Source organism: Hippocampus guttulatus, chromosome 16, assembly GCF_054856545.1.
Source record: "Hippocampus guttulatus isolate MCC_2025c chromosome 16, RoL_Hgut_1.0, whole genome shotgun sequence".
NCBI lineage: Eukaryota > Metazoa > Chordata > Actinopteri > Syngnathiformes > Syngnathidae > Hippocampus > Hippocampus guttulatus.
In genome coordinates, this window is record NC_141276.1 from 10,502,785 (window position 1) to 10,522,789 (window position 20,005).

The following is a 20,005-nucleotide window of genomic DNA, read 5'->3' on the forward strand; positions in this document are numbered from 1 at the left end:
TCGAAAGGCGGAATCTTTCAATGCATATAAAAAGTGAAGCATCCATTTCAACTTTGGTCAAGGGCGACATATCATGACCGGAAAAATAAAACAGACATATCGGTCGCCAAAATAAAATTGATTGGTTGGCTACATAACACCCCATTCGAGTAGTTACAATTCGATTTCTAGAAACAAATTAATCATCTGTGGTGCATACATGAAAAAAAATTGTAGATATAAAAAAAAAAATCACACACTATAGCGCGTCGACAGTAACTATCTTATGTTTTGAAAATATGAACCGGATAATCACCTCCAAAAATGATATGCTATGATTGGCAAAAGGCGCTCAATCAACAATTTACATGAATTAATTTGAAATTGTGGATTTAAACCTCAATGTTAATCAAATGCATGTGTGTTTTTATTTAAGTCGTCTTTTTCGGTTTATTATTTTTTATTACGAGGGCGGAGAGTCGCTTCGTCCTGGTTAGCTTGTCCAGCTAAGGAAGTTAGCTGTTGAACGGCGGCGTCGGGTTGCTTTCGTCTCCCGCATTTGGAACCTCTTGGCCGGCCTCTGTAATGCCAACGCGCTGAAGCGCCTCACTGGAGCCTCGCTTGGACATGGAATTTAAAAAATAATAAATTAACCCCAAGCCCTCCCAGCTGCGTTGAATTGTCAACATCTCCTCTGTCGCCTTTTTCGCGTGACGGTGCTCCTCTTTTTTTGACAAAGAACCCCTACTCAAATTTCTATCTCTCCTGGCAAGCAAACGCCCTAAAAGCTCGCCTGGTTCCAGTGGATGGCTCCACACAGGCACGGCCCATCGGCTGGAGGCCACCCGGTGACCCCAGGTGGCGCCGGCGGGGCGAGGGCGAACGGACTGTACCCGCCGTCGTCGTCCTCATCCGACTCAAAGAAGCCCAACATGCAGGTCGTCCGAGCCGACCACGAGTTGTTCCTGCAGGCCTTCGAAAGTGAGTTCCGAAATTCAATCTCACAAGTTATTTAATTCGTTAAACGGGTTTGCTGAAGTGGTCATTGCATAAATGGAAGAGCTAATGATTGTACTGAACTCTCCAAGTTCTTTATTTTCCTACCTCCACCATCGTATCTTCTTGTACAATAATTTTGAGTCGAGCTTCCTTTTTGGGGCATTTGAGCAAGCTGTGTTGTTTCTGCTCATATTACAAAGTCATTAATCAGTTTCATTGTTAAAAACATCCCCAAAAAGTCCAAAAGAAGTATGAAATACTGCATAATATTGCAGCCAAGTTGACATTGATCGACAGTTGTATTAATCAAGTCAAGTCAAGTCAACAGTATTTATAGAGCACTTTTAAACAGCCATCGCTGCATACAAAGTGCTGTACATGGAGCAATTTAACATGCACAATAAACAGTAAGACAAATCGGTAATAAAGGCGGTAGAAAGCACCAAACAGTAAAACCAAGAACAAATCTAAGTCATGCTGAGTCGAATGCCAAAGAATACAAGTGAGTTAATGAACAACAAGGAACTGTTGATGATTCTTGACTGAATGTCTGTTGTTGTTGCAGAACCGACCCAAATCTACAGGTTCCTCCGTACTAGGAACTTGATCGCTGTAAGTTTTCTTGAAATACTTTTTAGGTTTAATTTCCTAACGTGTTCACATGGAATCACTGTAACAATATGCCTTTTTTCTTTCCAATTGTAGCCCATATTCCTGCATAGGACTCTCACCTACATGTCGCACCGGAACTCGAGGAAAAAGGCCAAGAGGTAACGAAACCTCCAAAAATATGTTGCTTTAGTGGTTATTTTCCTTTTTATGTAACAGAAAATCAACTGGGTTTTTTTTTTGTTTTTTTAATGCCGTTATCACATGTTCATTTGGACTGATTATTTAGTCACACAGACCGACAGTTCATCCTCTGACAATCAAGCTCAGTGGTTCACTTTGAAAGTTCTTCTTTGTCAGCTAGCAGCGGTTCACTTCCACTTCCTGCTGCATGCGAATACAGTAGATGCCAGTGAAAGCACAAAATCCAGACACCTACCACGCAAAAATGTTTTCTGACTCGTTGTGTTATATGAGTGGTTCACATGTCCTAAAGCCACAATAGGCCTCCACAGGTGTTTTCACTTATCTCCGCAGGCAGCCTTTGCCTTGCATAAAAATCCGCTAGTTAAGTGTTTGAAAATGAAACCGAATGTGTGTGAGCCTCAGATGGCAACTGCACATCATAAAACATACTGATAGCCTTTAAAAAAATACACCAGAAATGTACAAATGTGTGCATGCATTTTTCTCTCCGTATAATAATAGTGTATGACCAGCACTGTTGACATTTCACAGTGTACTACAACCTGTACAGCTCCTGTAGTCATCGCAATGTGTCACTTCTATTTTTCAGAATAGATTCCGAAAGCACGTGTATCTGTATGTGTCCATTTTGAAAGATGTTTGTACTAGGGTATTATTATTCTTATTATTATATTTGCTTTTTGGCAAAAAAAAAAAAAAAAAAAGTCTCCATCACAACAAGGGAGACATCGACTGTTTATGTTGTTTTTGCTAACGTGTCGTTTGTTTGCCCAGGAAAAGTTCCAAGGTGGACAATCTGCTCTTCCGAGTGGAAAAGATGCAAGGAGACCAGGAGATGCACGGGTGAGACGAGACCTCCGCCAAGGCACAACCAGCCTGACTTATGTACTTTCCTCTGCGGCTCCATCTGCTGGCTATTAAAACATAATACAGCGTCACTACTTAGAATCTAAAAAATTTAACTGTCTGTGCATCATAGCTTTTGCTGTACACAATTTGGCCACTGGGGGACAGTATAATTCAGTTATACAGACACGATCAGATAAGTTTGTAGAAACTATTAGTTAGCCCGTCTATGGCATTTTCCATGATGTGTTAGGCTTAAGGTAGCAGGCTTACTTTATGTGGTTTACGCTGAATTCTCTCGACCTGTTCATATGTGCAACTCGATGTTGCTTTCTCACCAGCTTGGCGTCCAATCTGCAGCTCACCTTCACCGGCTTCTTCCACAAATGGGGTACGCTTGCGTCGCATTTGCTCTCGTTCCCGTCAGCTCTTTGGTTGACTTGTTGCTTTTTGTTGTCGTCAGGGCAACCGTCCCAGGATTGCGAGAATGAGCAGACCTCCGTGTCCCTGGAGGTCCTCCTGGTCAAAGTCTGTCACAAGAAGAGGAAGGTGAGGCGAGATGATGTCGTCAATCAATCAACCAATGAAGTCAAAGTATTTAATTACGTTTCCAAAGCATATTTTATACTTTTGGTTTGTTTGTTTTTTCATGATTGTGAGGCTTGATTGACATGAGTGTGGTTCTTCCCATCCAGGATGTGAGCTGTCCGGTCAAGCAGGTTCCAGCCGGGAAGAAGCAGGTTCCTCTAAATCCCGACTTGACTTCTCCCGGCGGTGCAGGACATTTTGGAAGCTTTCCGTCCCTGCTCGTCCCGAGCAGCGAGTTTGAAACCAGCAACTCGTACATGGTCAAGTCCTACTCGCTGCTTTTCAGAGTGTGGCAGCCCGCATATGACCACAGGCTGCCCCTCAACAGACTTGCAAACGGAGAGGCGCACCATCACACAGGTCAGCAGGCAAACATCCACATGGCATTCAAAAAAATATAATTTCCCCATTTTAGACTTTTTTTTTTCTCAAAAATCTGAAAAGGAAAATACTATTCAAATCAATGTTTTCACAAAAATCCAATTTGAAGCTTATTTTTGTTCGATTTTTTTTATGTGGTTTCTGATTTTTATCCCCACAAAAATCTGTTTTCTGATTTGAATTGAACACAGGGCGGCCCGGTAGTCCAGTGGTTAGCACGTCGGCTTCACATCGGCTTGACAGCTGTATTGCTGAGTGAAGTTTTGAAAAGAAAACGGAATAATTAGAAAGCAATTAAAGCCGACCAATTTCCGCAAAGGCAATGACTACTGAAGGTTTCTTCCGCCTGGATTGGAGGATCCTGCTGCTTTGCACTACACGTGTAATTGGGAAGCACTTTCTACCCGCAATCAGCTAGCATGGCGGGAAGGTGGGCGAGGGCACGTGGTTGTATCGAGCGTGTATCTTTGTTGTCAAAGATATGTTGGGGGGGGGGGGGGGGGGGTTCTCTTAAAATATTTGATCTTTTCCATCCATCCATTTTCGGATTCCGCTTTGTCCTCACAAGGGTCGCGGGGCCTGCTAGAGCCTATCCCAGCTGTCTACAGGCAGTAGGTGGGCACACCCGAACTGGTTGCCAGCCAATCGCAAGGCACACAGCACACAAACAACCATTCGCACTCACAATCACACCTTGGGAAAAATTTAGAGTGTTCCGTTTGCCTGCCATGCATGTTTTTGGAATGGGGGATGAAACCGGAATACCCGGAGAAAACCCACGCAGGCACAGGGAGAATATGCAAACTCCACACAGCAAGGCCAGAGGCAGTAATCGAACCCTGAACCTCTGCCCTCTGAGGTGGACGCGATAACCACTTGAACACTGTGCCGCCCTATTTAAGATTCTAACAAAGACATTTCCTCAAAAATCGTTTTTTTGTGTGTCTGCTGTTTTTGAAAATCCAATTTTCCAATTTTATAATTTTTCATCATTCAAATGCAAATTATTATTTTCATTTAAAAATACCCCCCCCCCCCCCTCCATTGTACACAAGAGTTGAGTGAGAAGAAAGTTGTCCCGAATTGTTTTCCAAATCCAGAGTTATCCGAGGACATGATCGACAAGAAGAGGCGGAGCTCCCCCCTCAGGGAGGACGGAGAAAACACGCTGGTGGCACAGATGACGGTCTTTGATAAAAACAGGTGATGCACAACATGTTGATGGATATCTCGTGCATGAATATGTCAACACAATGTCCTGTATGGTCTGTGTTTTCAGACGTCTGCAACTGCTGGATGGTGACTACGAAGTTTCAATGCAAGAATTAACACAGCAGTGTCCTCTAAACAACATGAGAGCAACTTGGGAGACGATATTGGACACAAAGGTAAAGAGCTGAGTGTCTGTGTGTGTAGATGTGATTGTTTTTAAAGGTTTTGGGGGTTGTTTGTGCGCGTGTGCGTGTAGCACATGCCTCCACTGAAGGCATTCTGTGACGGCCCGACTCTTCGCTTCACTCTGCGTTGGACCAGCGAAGTCTGCGACGGTTCCACGGCTCCCGTGGCCAAACCTTTGGCAACGCGCAACTCGGATGCCAATCGGGAAAGCAAAGCGGTACACGCGTTGAGGAACGCGGCACACGCCACCCACGGTGAGACCCTCAAGACATGAACACGGTGAGGCAGGCTGCAGAAGGTTCAGGACTGACTGACCGCAAGCTTTTGCACGCAGCTGTGAAAGAAACCATCAACTCAGACAAAGTCCACACCAGAGCCAGAGAACACGTCCCATCAGAACCTCGACCCAAACTACGCATTTTCTACCAGGTAAACTACAGATAAATATCGGGTCAAGGACTAGTCCGAATCACCTTCAACCAGGTAAAAATACCGTATTGGCCCGAATATAAGACGCCCCTGATTATAAGACGACCCCCCCCCCTTTTCAAGACTCAAGTTTAAAAAAAGACTTTTTGATCACCAAATTAATTTTTATACAGAAAATAATTACAGTACGTCTGAAACAAATGATTATAACAATATATTTGAGAGAAAAAGCATGTTATTTTTGCCTCATTCAAATCTTAATATCGGAACATTTAAATATGTAAACTCAAGTGCAATCACATTCGTAAATGAATGGCTTCTGGTTTTTGAAATGTAAATGACATCATAACTTCTCCTCAGCTGCCGGTTAACCTGGCCGATCTTCGACCCATTTTTCTCCAGATTGTCGCTACGTTTCTCCATTTTCTGTTGTCTCTTCTATTATTTTCTTCTCTTTTCTTTCTTACCGCTATTTTTATTTTTATTCTTCGTGACGGGTTTGCATTGGCCTGGGGAGTCAAATTCAGCATTCGCTTCAATGGTATCTGGCCATCTAGCGTCGTGAATGGGTATAATGTCTAGACCCCGAATATAAGACAACCCCCACTTTTTCAGTCTTATTTCAATGCAAAAAAACCCGTCTTATATTCGGGCCAATACGGTACAACTAAAACTACATCCGCTCCTGGGTAAACAACATCTAAACTACTCGCCACCATGTGCGCTTTGCGTGTAGTTCCAGTACAACAACAACAGTCGGCAGCAGACCGAGGCCAGAGATGACCTTCACTGTCCTTGGTGCACCCTGAACTGCAGGAAGCTGTACAGTTTGCTCAAACACCTCAAACTGTCTCACTCGCGCTTCGTCTTCAACTATGTGGTGAGTGGACGCCGCGCCCCCGGTAAATCAAAGGACGTCGCGGAAGGTACAGGGCTAACCGCCCGTCAATGTTACTGTCGCGCAGCCTCACCCCAAGGGAGCCAAGATCGAGGTCTCCATCAACGAGAGCTACGACGGTTCGTACGCCGGGAACCCTCAGGATGTCCACGGCCAGCCGGGATTCGCCTTCAGTCGCAACGGACCCGTCAAGAGGGCGGCCGTCACTCACGTCCTGGTCTGCAGGTACAAACAAGACAAAGATGTTTCTTGTGTATTTGATAACACACACACACACACACACACGCGCATGACAGTAATTGTTGCAAACGTGTGTCATCCATCTAGGCCCAAGCGCAGCAAGCCGAGTCTGTCCGAGTTCTTGGAGTGCGAGGACGGCGAGCGCCAGCGTCTCAGTTCATACGTGGGCGGACTTAACCGACTCTACTTCAGAAGCGACAGCTGCGTGCCCAGACCGCCGCAGGAGATGGACATGGACAGCGAGGACGAGAGGGACCCCGACTGGCTCAAAGAGAAGACCGCCAAGGTTCGTTTACGCAACCGACATTTCCCAGCAGACGCGCTGGATGTTGTTTGAATGAAAGAAAGCTGAGGTTGCACCTCAGGTAGTATTGCTGTACAATGTTATTGTACTTTTGGGGGGGAAATGTGGATTAGTTCAAAGCCTGCCTCTCAAATTTTTTATAACCCCCCCCCCCACCCCCCCAAAAAAAAACCTGAGGGCATTTGTCTCTAAATGTTTTTTTTGTATTTTTTTGTTTAATCTAGGAATTTTTTAAATACAAAGTTTCAGATAAAATTGTTTATCCCCATTTTTTTTAATCTGGAAAAAAACAAAATGTGTGGCTTAAATAAACCATAGATCTCCCAAATTGTTTTAGGAGAAACATTGTGAGTTATTTTATTTTGTTAATCTGGGTGGACATTTTTTGTTTGTTTTCAAACAGAGGAAAAACTGTTAAAATTTAACATAAAAGTAAAAAAACATTTTTTTTCCAGATAAACAAACAAAAATTGGTGTTACCTGTTTACATGCATGCATAGTAGCAGATTTTCCGATAAAAACAAAAACAACTCCAAATTTACAGGTACTGTGTGGTTTTCACCCCCCATAAAATTTTGCGTATTCATTTCCACGATTTAATGTTTGGCACGAGCTCGGTGAATTGGAACTAATTTCATTTACCCAACATCTGGAAAATGAACAATTAATATTTTACTTTCCTAATTTGAATATCTCAGCCCGATTTTTGCTTGTCACATTTCCTCGATTTGTCAGGCAGCCCCTTTAGGCAGCTTGAGTTGACCATGAAGTAGTTGCTTTTGATTAATTGCGCTACTCAATAGATGGAGGCATTTTATTTTACTTTTTTGCCATGATTGTTTCCATTGATATTCCTTTTCTTTTCTGGGGCGCACCCGCAGCAAATCGAAGACTTCACGGACGTGAATGAAGGCGAGAAGGAGATCATGAAGCTGTGGAACCTTCACGTCATGAAACACGGGTTTGTCCGCAAGTTAGCATGAAGCTTAAGTAATACTCTTCCGAGCATACTCACGACGATCTTTGCCCGCAGCTTCATCGCCGACCACCAGATGAACGAGGCCTGCCTGCTCTTCACCGAGCTCCACTGCGCTCACCTCGTTCGGCAAAACCTGCGCCGCAACTTCCTGCTGCACCTGGTCAGCATGCACGACTTCAACCTGGTCAACACCCGAACCATCGACCAGGCAATGGCCCGACTTGAGGCCGCCGCGCACGGGGACAAACAACCGGCGAAGGAAGACGAGGCGGAGGAGGAAGACGAATGGGAGACGGCGGTGGAGTTTCAGATGGAGACGGACCAGGAGCCGTCGGAGTCTGAAGACCTGAGTAGATGGCAGGAGAGTCAGAGTTGAGTTATAAACTGACTAATGGAACGACTCCAACTTTATCTTTGGAGCCATCGTGGTGATTTTGGCCATCAAGACATGGCAATTCTGGAGCACAGAGGCACCAGAGCAGCCTTGTTTCCCAAATTATCCTAAATCTTGAGGACTATGTTCCTTACGGACTTTTGTTGGAAGTGCAACCAGAAACGCCAAACGAGACTTTGGGAATCTTCCACCAACTTTTGGGACTTTGAAGTCTTTAAGACTGAATAATTCCAGATAGTTCAAACACCAGAACAGCATGTTTTTCAGTTTCTTGGGGTTTTGCCCATGTTCCATCCACACTGACCACTGTTGGCGGGGGAACAATTTGTGGCAACCCATAAGATGAATTTTGGACTCAAAAGACCGATTCTGGATCAACAAGACAGTAGAACGGCGTGCTTTCTTGTTTGTTAGAACTTGTTGACTTTGTCCATGTTAGAAGAAACCCCAAAATGCACTTTGGGGTTTTAAACCTTCAATTAGGTTTTTGGCACATTCAGGTCTTGAGGACAAAATAATTCGGAAACGCAGAGAAACCAGAATATTGTTTTCTTTGTTACCTCAAAACTTGAGGATTTTTTGTTTTTTGTTCCATTGTTGGGTATAAACATGAATGGATCAATCAGTGCGGGGTGACCAGAAAAGCCCCACTAGACTTTTTGTCTGAAGAGTTAAGACAACTTTTAGCACTCACAGATTGAGTCTGGATGTAGTTTAGACCAGACCTTCATTTTTCCTGTCCTTGTCATGAAAACCCCAAACTGAACTTTAGGTTTGGAAACTCCACTTTTGTGACTTTTTGGGATGTGAAGACTGAAAAATTCTGGAGCCCAGAAAATTTGCTTTTTTTCTCTTTGCTATCCTTAAACTGATTCTGGATCAAAAAGATGCCACCATTTCATTTTTTTCCTTTTTATCCCAGGGCTTGAGAATACTGTCCACATTCCTGACAGTAAAATGGTGACCAGATACCTTTCCAGAATCCAAAACAAGACTTACTTATTTGCAACATTAAGGAACATTTTTGAACTTGTAGGACTCTAAGCTTGATTCTGGATGAAGAATCACTTCATGCTTTCTTTGTCTTGCCAATACTTGAGGACTTTATCTTAGGTCCAGTTTGACCACTGATGGTGGAGGGACCACAAAACCTTCGCAGAAATCCGAAGTAGACTTTTTGGTCGGAACATTGGACAAACACCTGGATATCGTTTATCTTCTTGTTACCCATGAACATCCAAAATGTCGTCCATGTTCCTGACAGCGAGACAACCTTGCAGATCTCCAAACTGGATTTTTTTCTGAGTCAACGAGTCACCAAAACATTTTTTTTAAATCTCAAAAACGAGGGACTTTGTTAATGTTCCTAACGGTGCGTATCAGTGTGAAACAGACCATTCACCCACTGTAGGGCAACTAGGTACCTTTACAGAAACTCAAAGCGGACTTTTTGTTTGGATCATTCAGCCAGCTTTTGAAGTTTAGGATCTTGAGATCGAATAAATCTGGATCAGATTTTCCAGGTTGTTATCCCAAAACTTTAGGACTTGGTCCAAGACCTGCAACACTTGGATCCACCAAAGAGGACTGCAGGTTCCATTTGAGGGTCAGATGTCAGATCCAGGTGTAACATCTCCTGAAAATGTCAGGACATCAGAGATCATCTTATTCTTCTGCCGGGCTCGTCATAATGTTTCCTTCAATGGTGCTACTTTATTTTTTCTCAAAAAGACCTGATCCAGAATCTGCCTTGTTCCCTCTGAGCCAATGTTGCCTTTTGCCAAACGTTAACACTGAATCTGTAGTTTGAGTCATCACCAGAAAATGAAAGTCTAAAATGAATAAGTGAAGCCAGCATAGAGCAGAAGTGCCTTAACGTTGCATTCTTCCAGAACCCAGCAGGGGGCAAGACCCCATACGTGTTCATCATTATTTTCTGCAGAGGAAAAAAACTATCTGGTGTGCATCGTTTCATAAAAGTCCACCGTTTATACTTTTTGTTGATGTCCACGTGACAATTAAATAACCAAAACTGGATTCCTTTGACACCATGCATTTGTTAGCTCAGTTTGGGAAGAAACCTTTTTTTTTTTGACTGATGTCACAGCAGCTGGACAACAAAAATGTATCAGCAGCCTGCTTTCAACTTATGATTTTCTATTAAAAAGAGCACATTTTTACAATTCCAAGTCTATCTCATTGAAATTTCTAAGAATATAAAATATTTTCAAAATGTGTACAACTTTGAATTTATTTTAGTAAAAATACAAAAGCAGCAGAGAATTGTTGCGAAAGAATTCCACATTTAACTGGTGAATGTTCATAATGTTCACTACTGTATATACTGAACGTTCTATATTAATTTCTTTTCATATTTTAGTACAGCCTAAGACATTCTTTCCAACCCCAAATTACAGGATTTTTTTCTTGTCTTTGGTGGTGGGGTGAATCATTTAATTAATTACTATTACAGTATTCATTTTGGGATGAGTTTCAACGTGTCCAACCAGTCGATCGCGATTGACGGGTAGCAGGCGGACTGGTCCAAGTCAATCGCGGGGGGTGTAGTGGGAAGTGCGGGGGGCCCCTCCAGCTCGACCAAATTATTGCAAGGACTAGCCCAAAAAGGAGCACTTGTGATGCCGGATGCTAAAATACAAAAGTCTCGCAGGATAAACCAGAGTTTGGGTGGGCATATACTGTATAGTCATAAAAGTAATTACTGTATCAGAAGGACAGAAAATCTTTGTGAATGGTTTATTATTTAAGGACATAGATCAATCACATTTCTTTTTAAACAAAAGAATATTAACATTTTGTGGCTCCACAGTGAAGGACGCCTTCATCCTTCACCGGGTGAACAAAAGAAAGACACGTGTGATTACAAGCTTGTGTAAAACATCAGCAAATACTAACTCCTTTTGGCAACATATCCTCCATAGAACAACAGTCATCTAGAATATTAGTAACAATTACAATAACAATCCTTTTTTTTGTTGTTGTTAAAGACACTTAAGATCACACAAGGCAAGCTTCTGAGAGAACTTTGTACCTGAAGCGAGCCTAGTCTACAATTCCCCACAAGGTCAATCAACCACACCAGTAAGCAGGATTGACTGAAAAAAAAAAATAAGTCCGAAAGATTGTCCCCATGTTTTACGGAACTTTTTTCCAGAATTTGCCATCACATTTTTTTGCCACCCTGTAGTTTGTAGTACCCACAAAAAGTTTGTGGGCCCCCTCATTTATTGGCACCTTACACACTATGATGTCACACTAGATGATCACGCCGACACGTGCACAACTAAAAAACTCGAAAGTTTCACAGTATCAAAGATTTTTGAAAAAATGAAAATTGTCAGGTGTTCAGTCTTTTTTGATTCACACAATTTCCAGGAAGGGGAGTAATAGTCATCTACAGTCGTACCTCGGTTTTCGACCATAATCCGTTCCAGAAGGCTGTTCGAAAACCGAAACCACGCTTTAAAAAAAAAAAAAGAAATCTTTACTGAACACATCTGCTCACCATGTAACGCTAAACGAGGAAGCGTCACTTTGTATATGGAAGGCGAGACGAGTCAAGTGACGCATTTAAGTGCGCTCAGTTCGGTCGAAAACCGATTCGGTCGAGAACAGAGACATTTGAAAACCGAGGTTTGACTGTATTTGGGGGAAAAAAAGGCATGAGAACGCCATTTTAAGTGATTGTAAACACAATAATCAACTAATGTATACGAGTCCTACAAAATGGCTTCAGGGGGCTGATGAGGTCATCAAATTGGTTTTGAGAGGTTCAGGAGCCTTTGGAATGGGTTCATCATACCTGATTGGAACCAGTAAGTTCCATGATTTATAAACACTAAGAACTAAAAGCTCCTGGAACTTCAACGGGACAAAAACCAAACAAACATCTATTGTGTATTTGGACTGCAGGAAATATTAAGTACTGAGGAAAGTTTTGGGTCCAAAAGAAAAACCTACTAGGGGCAGCAGTATTTCCAAGAGATCCAGGAACCTTACGTAATCGTAAATGCTCCTTAATCCAGGAAGTAACACGAACTAAAAGTTCCCGGAACATGGAGGTGTCAATGCATCGTTTATGTCCTGCATTGTCCATTAAAAGACGAGCACCTTCCAGCCGGTATGCGCGAAGGCGCACCCGAAGAAGAGGCCGTCTACGGCCGTGTCCAGCAGCCAATCGAAAACCACCTCGCGACTGCCTGAGCCGATGGTGACGCGCAGCTTCAAGCTGCTCACGTTGTTGCCGACGTTGTCACTGACGTGGTCATTGTTGAGTGGGACCACGCCCACCACCTCCATGTCGAACGTCACAGCCGAACCCAGGGTGATCGACGGAAGCTGATTGGTCATCTCCTTCCCGTTGACGTACACGGCGCCTGTCAACCGACAACGTTATTAGAGATGCTTCGGAATCATCTTCACAATATTCCAACAGCTAGTTATTGCGTGGAGGGTGAAGCCTTCACACATACTGTACGTTATTCTACACCACCAACGTGAAAATTCAACAAATGAAATCTTATTCCTCCCATTTAAAATTCAAAACAACATTCAGCTCATGTATTTCATTCTAGGGACAATTTTCAACATGAGGAAAAATGACAAAAATAACCATTGACAAAATATTCGACATTCTCACTTTGAAAATGTCCACAAAAAAATGATCGCTAATCATTTTCAATTGCACATATCTTTCCCATTTGAAATTCAAAACATTCACCTCATTCAATCCACCTTGGGAAGGATTTTCAACATGCCGAAAATTCCCACTTACCCAAAAATTCAGCATTTTTTACAACTTAAACTTCCTCAAAAATGTACCTATTCATTCCCAATCAAAATGGAAATTATCATCTAATTTCTACATTTTATAACCAATTCAAACTCTTATTCCTTTAAAAAAAAAAAAAAGACCACCGATTTGAAATGTTTCAACTTACACTGTTCACAGGTCAAAATTTCAAAGTAAAATCCCCCAAAAATGTGTTTGTTCTTCCTCCACCTTCTACATTTTTTGACAAATTCAAACCATTCCATCTTCAACGCGTTCTGCTCATTCAAGGTCATTTGATAGAGCAACATTTGAATGATGCAAGTGACATATTGGCGGACCAAAGTGTTGTTAGGAATTTAAAGTGCTGAATTTGTTACCATTGGTGGAGATAGAGACGGCTTGATCTCTCTGAAGCGAGCGGCAGCTTTTTTCTCCGTCCACGCACACGCCCAAACTGTCTCGGCGGTCAGGCTTACCGGTGGCCGAAATCCTTCAAGTGACAAAAACGTACATTTATCTGTGTGTGTGTGTGTGCGTGTGTGTGCGCGCATACTTGAAGGTAAGCGTGAGGCCACAGAAGTAGGTGGGCGCATTGGAGTAAAGCACAGGGCAGCCGGACGGAACAGAATCGTTCCTCAAGGCGATGTTACGTCTGCTACTCACGATGTAACCCTCCGTGCCTGGACGCCACTCTGCACACATAAAACAAACACATAATTATTTAAACAAATTTTTTCAAAAAAGGATTTCACTTAACATCAATGGCTACTCTGTTTAACATCTTGGTAGTGTTTTTGATGCTAGATAACACTTTGTCAACAGCAGAGTGTGGGATGTACCATCATATTTTCTTTAGCTGACAAAAATTCTAAATAGAGACTGGATTTCCACATTGGGGAAGAAAAAAAAATCTCTCTGCTTCCTCTTTTGTCATTTTTCAATGTGGTCTCAACGTAACATGGCGCATGCGTGACGTCACTATCCCAGACAAGAACACAAAGAGGCATGCACCAGCAACTCAGATACATACGCACTCCTAGAGCAGGAACAAAACCAACCAAACAGACAGACAGAGGCGTGCCCGACCCAGAGGCTGTCCAGCGCACGTACCATGCGGCTCCATGGTGGTGTATCCTGTCTGGGCAACGCTCCAGGGGCTCCACTCAGTGCGGCCCTCGCCTCGGGCGCACACCCTGAACATGTAGTCAGTGTTAGGGTCCAGACCTAGCGCCAGGAAGTCTGTGTCATGCCCCACGTAGGCATCCTCATACTGGCTCCCCCCATTGCCCGAGCGCCTGTACTGCAGCCGGTAATCTGCGGCAGCAAAGTCCTCATCCACCTAAAAACCACCAAGTGCCCAAAACAAACAACTTTTCAAATAATGCTCCAAGACTACCTATGTGTTTTTCATCGGAAAAATGACAAAAGAGTGATTAAAACTCCGAAATTGCTGCAGTGCCACAGGGTATGAGAGCCCCCACCGCAAGCTCACCTTACACCAGCGCACCAAGATGCTCCCAGGTCTCTCCTGCAGTTCCTCAATGAGGACGGGCGGGTGCGAGGCCACCGAGCCGTGGCGGCACGCGCGCTCACGCAACAGAACCAGCAGGGAGTCGTCGAACTGGGCCGACACGCACGGGACGTCCACCAGAGCCGGAACCTCCGGCAGGCTGCAACGCAAGCGCGCCGTTGGCACAGTTAAGTAAGGTTACAGTATCTTGTTATAACAATGATCAAATAGGTAAGTTACATTGAATACAACAGCAGCAGCACAAGCGAATCTTAAATTTGGGGGGCAGTTGATGCTTCCGAAGAAGTTGGGAAATTGCCAGGGCAGAAGAAGACTGTTGGCAGCTAACAACCCCATCCTGACATTCCGCTATCCCCTTTTTCACACGGCCACCGTCCGATCTTTGATGCTACAGTGAAACACCTCTACAACGAAACCTACATGGGCAAAAATACCCCCTAGTGTGAAAAAATCTTCATGCATTAACACCATTCCCACATCCCTGCCCCCCATAAAACAGAAAAAAAACCCTGTTGCATTATACAAAATCTTTTTCTCTGCTCTTGCCTCGCGATGACATTCACCACAATGAAGTCGAATCCAATAGCGACCTCTACTGCTTCGTTCGGAAACGGCAACAGCAACCACCACACTGGTTTATAATAATAATAAAAATAATGCATTTCATTTATAAGCGCCTTTTACGCATGCGCAGTAGTCCAGGATATATTTGTTATTGTTAATTTCAGACACAGCAAGAACGTTGCATTGCTAAAATGGCTACAAAGCGGACCTTTGGATGTCAAGCAGCTAAGACAAGAAGAGCTCTGACGCTGGAAGAAAGGGTAAAAGTGATCAAAATGAAAGACCGAGGAAACAAAATAAGAGACATTATCCAAGAAATTAATGAAAGTGAAAGCTGATCGTAAATTTCGCAATTTCTTTCCCTTTTTTTCTTTCTATACTGACTATATGAAGTGTCAAATAATTGTATGATCATACTTATGCACTATTGGAATAAAAATAAAGAGGACAAATTTGTTTGTATGTGCGTGTACACACGTTTGTGTGTGTGTGTGTGTGTTTACATCTGAGATTAAATTTGCTATAGTGAAAAGTCCTCTGTTGTGAAAAATGTCTTGCTGCAAACATGATTTCATTGTAGAGGAGTTTCACTGCACCAAAGGGGCTGTAAAGTAGGCGGGACAACAGTTGCGTAAAAGGGATGACCAAAAAAAAAAAACAAAAAAAAAAGACAGGACTGGGTTACAAAAATCAACACCCATCGACTAACTTCCATCGAAAGCAAGTGTGGCTGCCACTGCCTCCATTGCAACCTCAGAAAATGGGAATTCACACTTCAACAGGGAAGAAATTTCATCTGTGCTGTATGTTACACATACAGTTCATTTGACAATAAAGTTTATCCAATCCAACTGCGGTTCTGGTGTTTCGTTTCGTGGCCAAGTCCTGGCTTTACAATGTTCCCTTTCATACAGCCACCATCCTGCTTCTGTGAGTTAGTTTTGATTGACAGTCACCCCTTTATTCTGTGTGAAAGCTACCTATGCGGAATGGGGGCGGTTTAAGTCGAATAATTACTGCAGCTCTAATTGGGGCCAATGTACCTGTCTAACTGGATGTGCATGGCCTTCTTGGTGAAGCTTCCCAGTTTATCTTCTTTCTCACCGAGACCGCAGCGCAGAGCCGCTTCCCCTGCGGAGACAATGCCGTCATTATGACTCAGCAATGAACACTTGAGCAAATGCGTTCAATTTATTATTTTTTTTTACCCTCTCGAAGGAGCTCATCGGCCTGGCCCATGCCGTACTCCACCAGGCTCTGACAGTCATCCAGAGGCCTGACGCTGTCCGCCTCGATGGCGTCCACCTCGGCGAGGAGTGCGCTCAGTCGCTCCGACAGTAGCCGGGTGGCCGCCGCCTGCAGTTCGGTAAAGTGCCTGCGGAGGGCATCGCGGGCCTGGGTCGAACTGCCCCGCACCTGGCAGAGGAAAACGAGCGCCAGAATGAAGAATCATCTTGACATGAGTACGACCCCTGTCGGCCATCTTGGTGCACGCATGTCATCGTGTCTCCCGTGGAAACAAACACGACAATAAAACAAGAAAAAGTGTTTGTTGACAGCGAGCATGCCTGCGGGCCTGAGGGACAGCGACAGGAAGTAGAGACATTGTTTACTGTTCGATGCTGCTGCTACTCGGATAACTCCTCACCCTAACAGGAAGGAAGAGATACCACCGCCAGGGACACAAAATGAGATTTAAAAAGGTTTAGATTGGAGTTAGGGTGTTAAAGTAGGGTTTCAAATTTGTCTTAACGGACTTTGAAGAATTTAACTTGCGCATTCATGTCTTGCCTCGTATCCCAGGTGATGATGTATTAATGTTGATGATGATGTAATCCTGCAGCTGCCGAGAAAAAGCTGACCTGTTGTCGCGCCTGGTTGAGTCCCCCGAGTCTCTGCTGCAGCTCGGTGCGAAAGTTCTGCGCCGCCTCGATGCTCTCCTTGGCCTCCTGCATCAGCACGTCCACCTCCGCCGACATCCTCGCCGCTTGCTCGCTCCCTCGCTGACACAGACACGCGCACACACAGCAAGTTAGCACACACAGCTAGCGTAGTATTACCGTGACCGCATCACATACATCACAAAGTCAAGACAATTTTGGCATTCAATCAATTTTGTCATGCGTGACATACCCACATTGTATTATGACGTGCTGCCTCCACGAGGGAAAATTATGCACTACATAGCTTGAGTTGATCAGCTGTTTTGTTTTTTATAAATATCTCCTTTGCCATTTGCACCACCTGGTCTTACCAAGTCAACACACGTTTTTGTCTAATTACTGAAACACACACTGTGTTTACACCATACATTTATATACTCTGGCCCAGCATCACTTGAAACTCGTCTGACTTTGAACATAACCGACGTGACAAACTGAGATTCACCCTTAATCTTTATCTTCCATTTAAAAACTGTGCTGGATCTCAAATCCATTTGCAATGCACTGTCGCCAGCTACTGGCGTCTGTTCATTACTTACAATAACATAGAAGTTTGGAAGTACATGGAAGCGCGAGGCAAGACCCTCTTCCATGCCTACGTACTTGACGAATATTCATTGTAGCACTAATAGGTCGGATTCCAGTTGACGAATAAAAACAACGGCACCCGTCAATGAGTTATGACCCCTGGGAGCTCTTAATTGTGCAAAAAAAGCCAAAAGATACATTTTTGTCACATATTATCAAAAATACTGTTCTTTTGTGTGTGTGTGTGTGTGTGTGTGTGTTTTGTTAACATGGTACTATTGACAGCGGCTAACTTTTGAGTTACACCTGCCAGCTCCGAAACGTACCTACAAACTGCCCAGCATTCGGGTTTCTCTCCTTGTGTGTTATTGTGACTCGTTATTGGGACTCACTGTGGTCGAGCGCGTTTCCTCAGCCGCGTCGAAAGCGGAAGTCGCTCAAAAAGCCTCAGGGTTCTTTATGCGGAACTGCAAGCGAAGACACACTTTCAGCCCGCACCCTCCCCCCTGCAAAAATTCACTGATTCAATACCAAATGAATCAACAATAGCACCAAACAATTGTGTGTGTCTTGTTTACACACTGCTGCCAATTAACGTGTATTTTAATTATGGAGGCATGCTCAGGCCCAACAATAGTCCCGCACTTTCTCACGCTTCTCACATTCCACCAACTACCCAGTCTTTTATTATGACTTATATATTCCTTCTTTTGCCCAGCAAGTAAGAACCTTGAAGTCATTAATTTTCATGTGTGTAATTCTTGTTTTCAAGGAAGAAAACATGCAGCTGCTGAATTTAAAAAAAAAAAAAGTCTGGTCTTACTGCACGGGTGTAATTGCTACAATTAGCTCCATCTCTGCTTTAATTTGCGGATAAAAGTGGTTCTTTGGAAGTCCTGCTCATCCAGGCCTCAATATGGTCCAGGCCTCAATAACTGACTGACTACAGTGTGTAAACATGTCATAGGTCATCTGTAAGATCGATTCGACATCAGGAAACCCTGCAAGATATAATATGAGTCGCATTTAAAAATAGGCATTGTACTTCGTGATGAGGTGGTTTTATGTTCCACTGTTAAATGGAACAGTGCTCTGACACACATGCTCTGACAAAGAGCAAAGTTATGGATGGCACTTGCACAGCAAACCCGCATAATTATCATCAACCGAAAGACATGTCGCCACTTGTTACAACATCCTCCGTATTTCTTCTACTTGTTGTCATGCAATTATGCCACACATATACGCACACATATTTAATCACTTATTTATAGCCTGTATCTATTCCTCTTGCTGTCAACAAGCCACACTCCGTCACACAATTCACTTTTTTACATTTGCCTGACTGGACAATCCATCATAAAAAAAGAGAAGTAATGATTTCCTAAATATATCAGGGTTTTTTTCACATCGGCTCTTGTGGAATGCAAAACAAAGCTATTGCTATTCATTTTAAAGGTTCAAACTTAATAGCTCATTCATAGCTGATATCTCGCGCTTGATGCAAATAGGCCAGACTCAGCTGCACAATCTCACATTTTATACGTTTGCCCCGATGGCAAAACGACATAGTTAAGTCATGCAAAGGAAAGGGGATTATGTTCTAACTATAGCAGAGGTTGTGCTAACAACGGTTTTATTTTAATGCAAGGAGCAAAAAAAAAAAAAAACGTTAGTCTGAATTAAAAGTAAACGTAAGAGCTGTTCTCTGTGGGTACTAACGCCAAGAAACCAAACTCAGTTGCACAATTCTTATTTTTTTTACCTTTGTTCTGATGTCAAAACACTACAATAAGGAACAGAATAAGGAAACTACGATGTTCATTCAAATTCAGCCAATGTTGGATGAAATCGGCTTTGGTGCTAAGTCGAAAGGAAACTTTTTGGAAACAACCAAGTGTGTAATCTAACAGAAAGTGATTGGGGAATGTAACCAAAAGTTGCAATGAACAATGGCGACTTCTAAGAGGCTCAGCTCTGGTTGCGGTTATTAATTTGCCAATGAGTGCGGCCCACGAATCATATTTTAGAACGGTTTCCCCATTGACCAACACCAACGAGACGGCTGAAAGTTGCAGCTAAGTGAGCTAGTGGCCGAAAAGACAACGACATGCTGACTCGGACCACAAACGATGGCGATAAGACTCCCTATCCGCAACAAAGAATCCACAAGACACAGACACGATCAAATGCGCACTTTGTTACGTCAACCTTACTTTTTTATACTTTTCTGGCCTTCATTTCGTCGCCGATATCCAGACTGCACTCAACGTAGCCCGACCGCAGGCGACGCTGCCTCAGTCGCTCGGTCGACTTCAACTTGAACACTCAAGTCCACAAATGACGCTGGTGTGGGCCTTTAAGCACGGAGGGCCAATCGCATAGCGTCTTAT

At 43.4% G+C, this 20,005-nt stretch overlaps 2 protein-coding genes across 4 annotated transcripts; one reads left to right on the forward strand and one right to left on the reverse strand.

Annotated features, from left to right (window-relative positions):
• The first annotated feature begins 391 nt into the window (after positions 1-391).
• Positions 392-10,434, forward strand: LOC147193061 (polycomb protein suz12-B-like). Of its 2 annotated transcripts, none has more exons than XM_086133613.1 (16): positions 392-960; positions 1,544-1,590; positions 1,684-1,748; positions 2,569-2,637; positions 2,982-3,031; positions 3,104-3,234; positions 3,336-3,588; positions 4,710-4,812; positions 4,889-4,997; positions 5,078-5,261; positions 5,342-5,436; positions 6,173-6,316; positions 6,402-6,559; positions 6,662-6,860; positions 7,760-7,839; positions 7,912-10,434. In XM_086133613.1, exons 1-16 carry the CDS (start codon positions 786-788, stop codon positions 8,231-8,233), a joined length of 2,184 nt encoding a protein of 727 aa, XP_085989739.1. In that variant the 5' UTR covers positions 392-785; the 3' UTR covers positions 8,234-10,434. The 2 variants fall into 2 exon arrangements, with proteins under 2 accessions (XP_085989739.1, XP_085989740.1); XM_086133614.1 differs by having other exon boundaries at positions 393-960; positions 3,104-3,189.
• Positions 10,435-10,994: 560 nt separating this feature from the next.
• Positions 10,995-19,945, reverse strand: crlf3 (cytokine receptor-like factor 3). 2 transcript variants are annotated; one of them, XM_086133621.1, is made up of 10 exons: positions 19,829-19,939; positions 18,005-18,118; positions 17,004-17,144; positions 16,350-16,557; positions 16,185-16,272; positions 14,539-14,716; positions 14,157-14,385; positions 13,600-13,738; positions 13,424-13,536; positions 10,995-12,648 (listed from the first exon to the last, which is right to left on the reverse strand). In XM_086133621.1, exons 3-10 carry the CDS (start codon positions 17,118-17,120, stop codon positions 12,368-12,370), a joined length of 1,353 nt encoding a protein of 450 aa, XP_085989747.1. In that variant the 5' UTR covers positions 17,121-17,144; positions 18,005-18,118; positions 19,829-19,939; the 3' UTR covers positions 10,995-12,367. The 2 variants fall into 2 exon arrangements, with proteins under 2 accessions (XP_085989747.1, XP_085989746.1); XM_086133620.1 differs by lacking the exon at positions 18,005-18,118 and having other exon boundaries at positions 19,829-19,945.
• Between the last annotated feature and the right edge of the window lie 60 nt (positions 19,946-20,005).

Bases quoted from the DNA above. Each gene is read 5' to 3' on its own strand.
- LOC147193061 (XM_086133613.1), top strand. From the start codon at position 786: ATGGCTCCACACAGGCACGGCCCATCGGCTGGAGGCCACCCGGTGACC. The intron at 3,235-3,335 runs GTATTTAATTAC...CTTCCCATCCAG, and splicing joins AATCAACCAATGAAGTCAAA to GATGTGAGCTGTCCGGTCAA. The intron at 4,813-4,888 runs GTGATGCACAAC...CTGTGTTTTCAG, and splicing joins ACGGTCTTTGATAAAAACAG to ACGTCTGCAACTGCTGGATG.
- crlf3 (XM_086133620.1), bottom strand. From the start codon at position 17,120: ATGTCGGCGGAGGTGGACGTGCTGATGCAGGAGGCCAAGGAGAGCATC. The intron at 16,558-17,003 runs GTCAGCTTTTTC...TTCCTCTGCCAG, and splicing joins TCAACCAGGCGCGACAACAG to GTGCGGGGCAGTTCGACCCA. The intron at 14,386-14,538 runs GTGAGCTTGCGG...GGTGGTTTTTAG, and splicing joins TCTTGGTGCGCTGGTGTAAG to GTGGATGAGGACTTTGCTGC.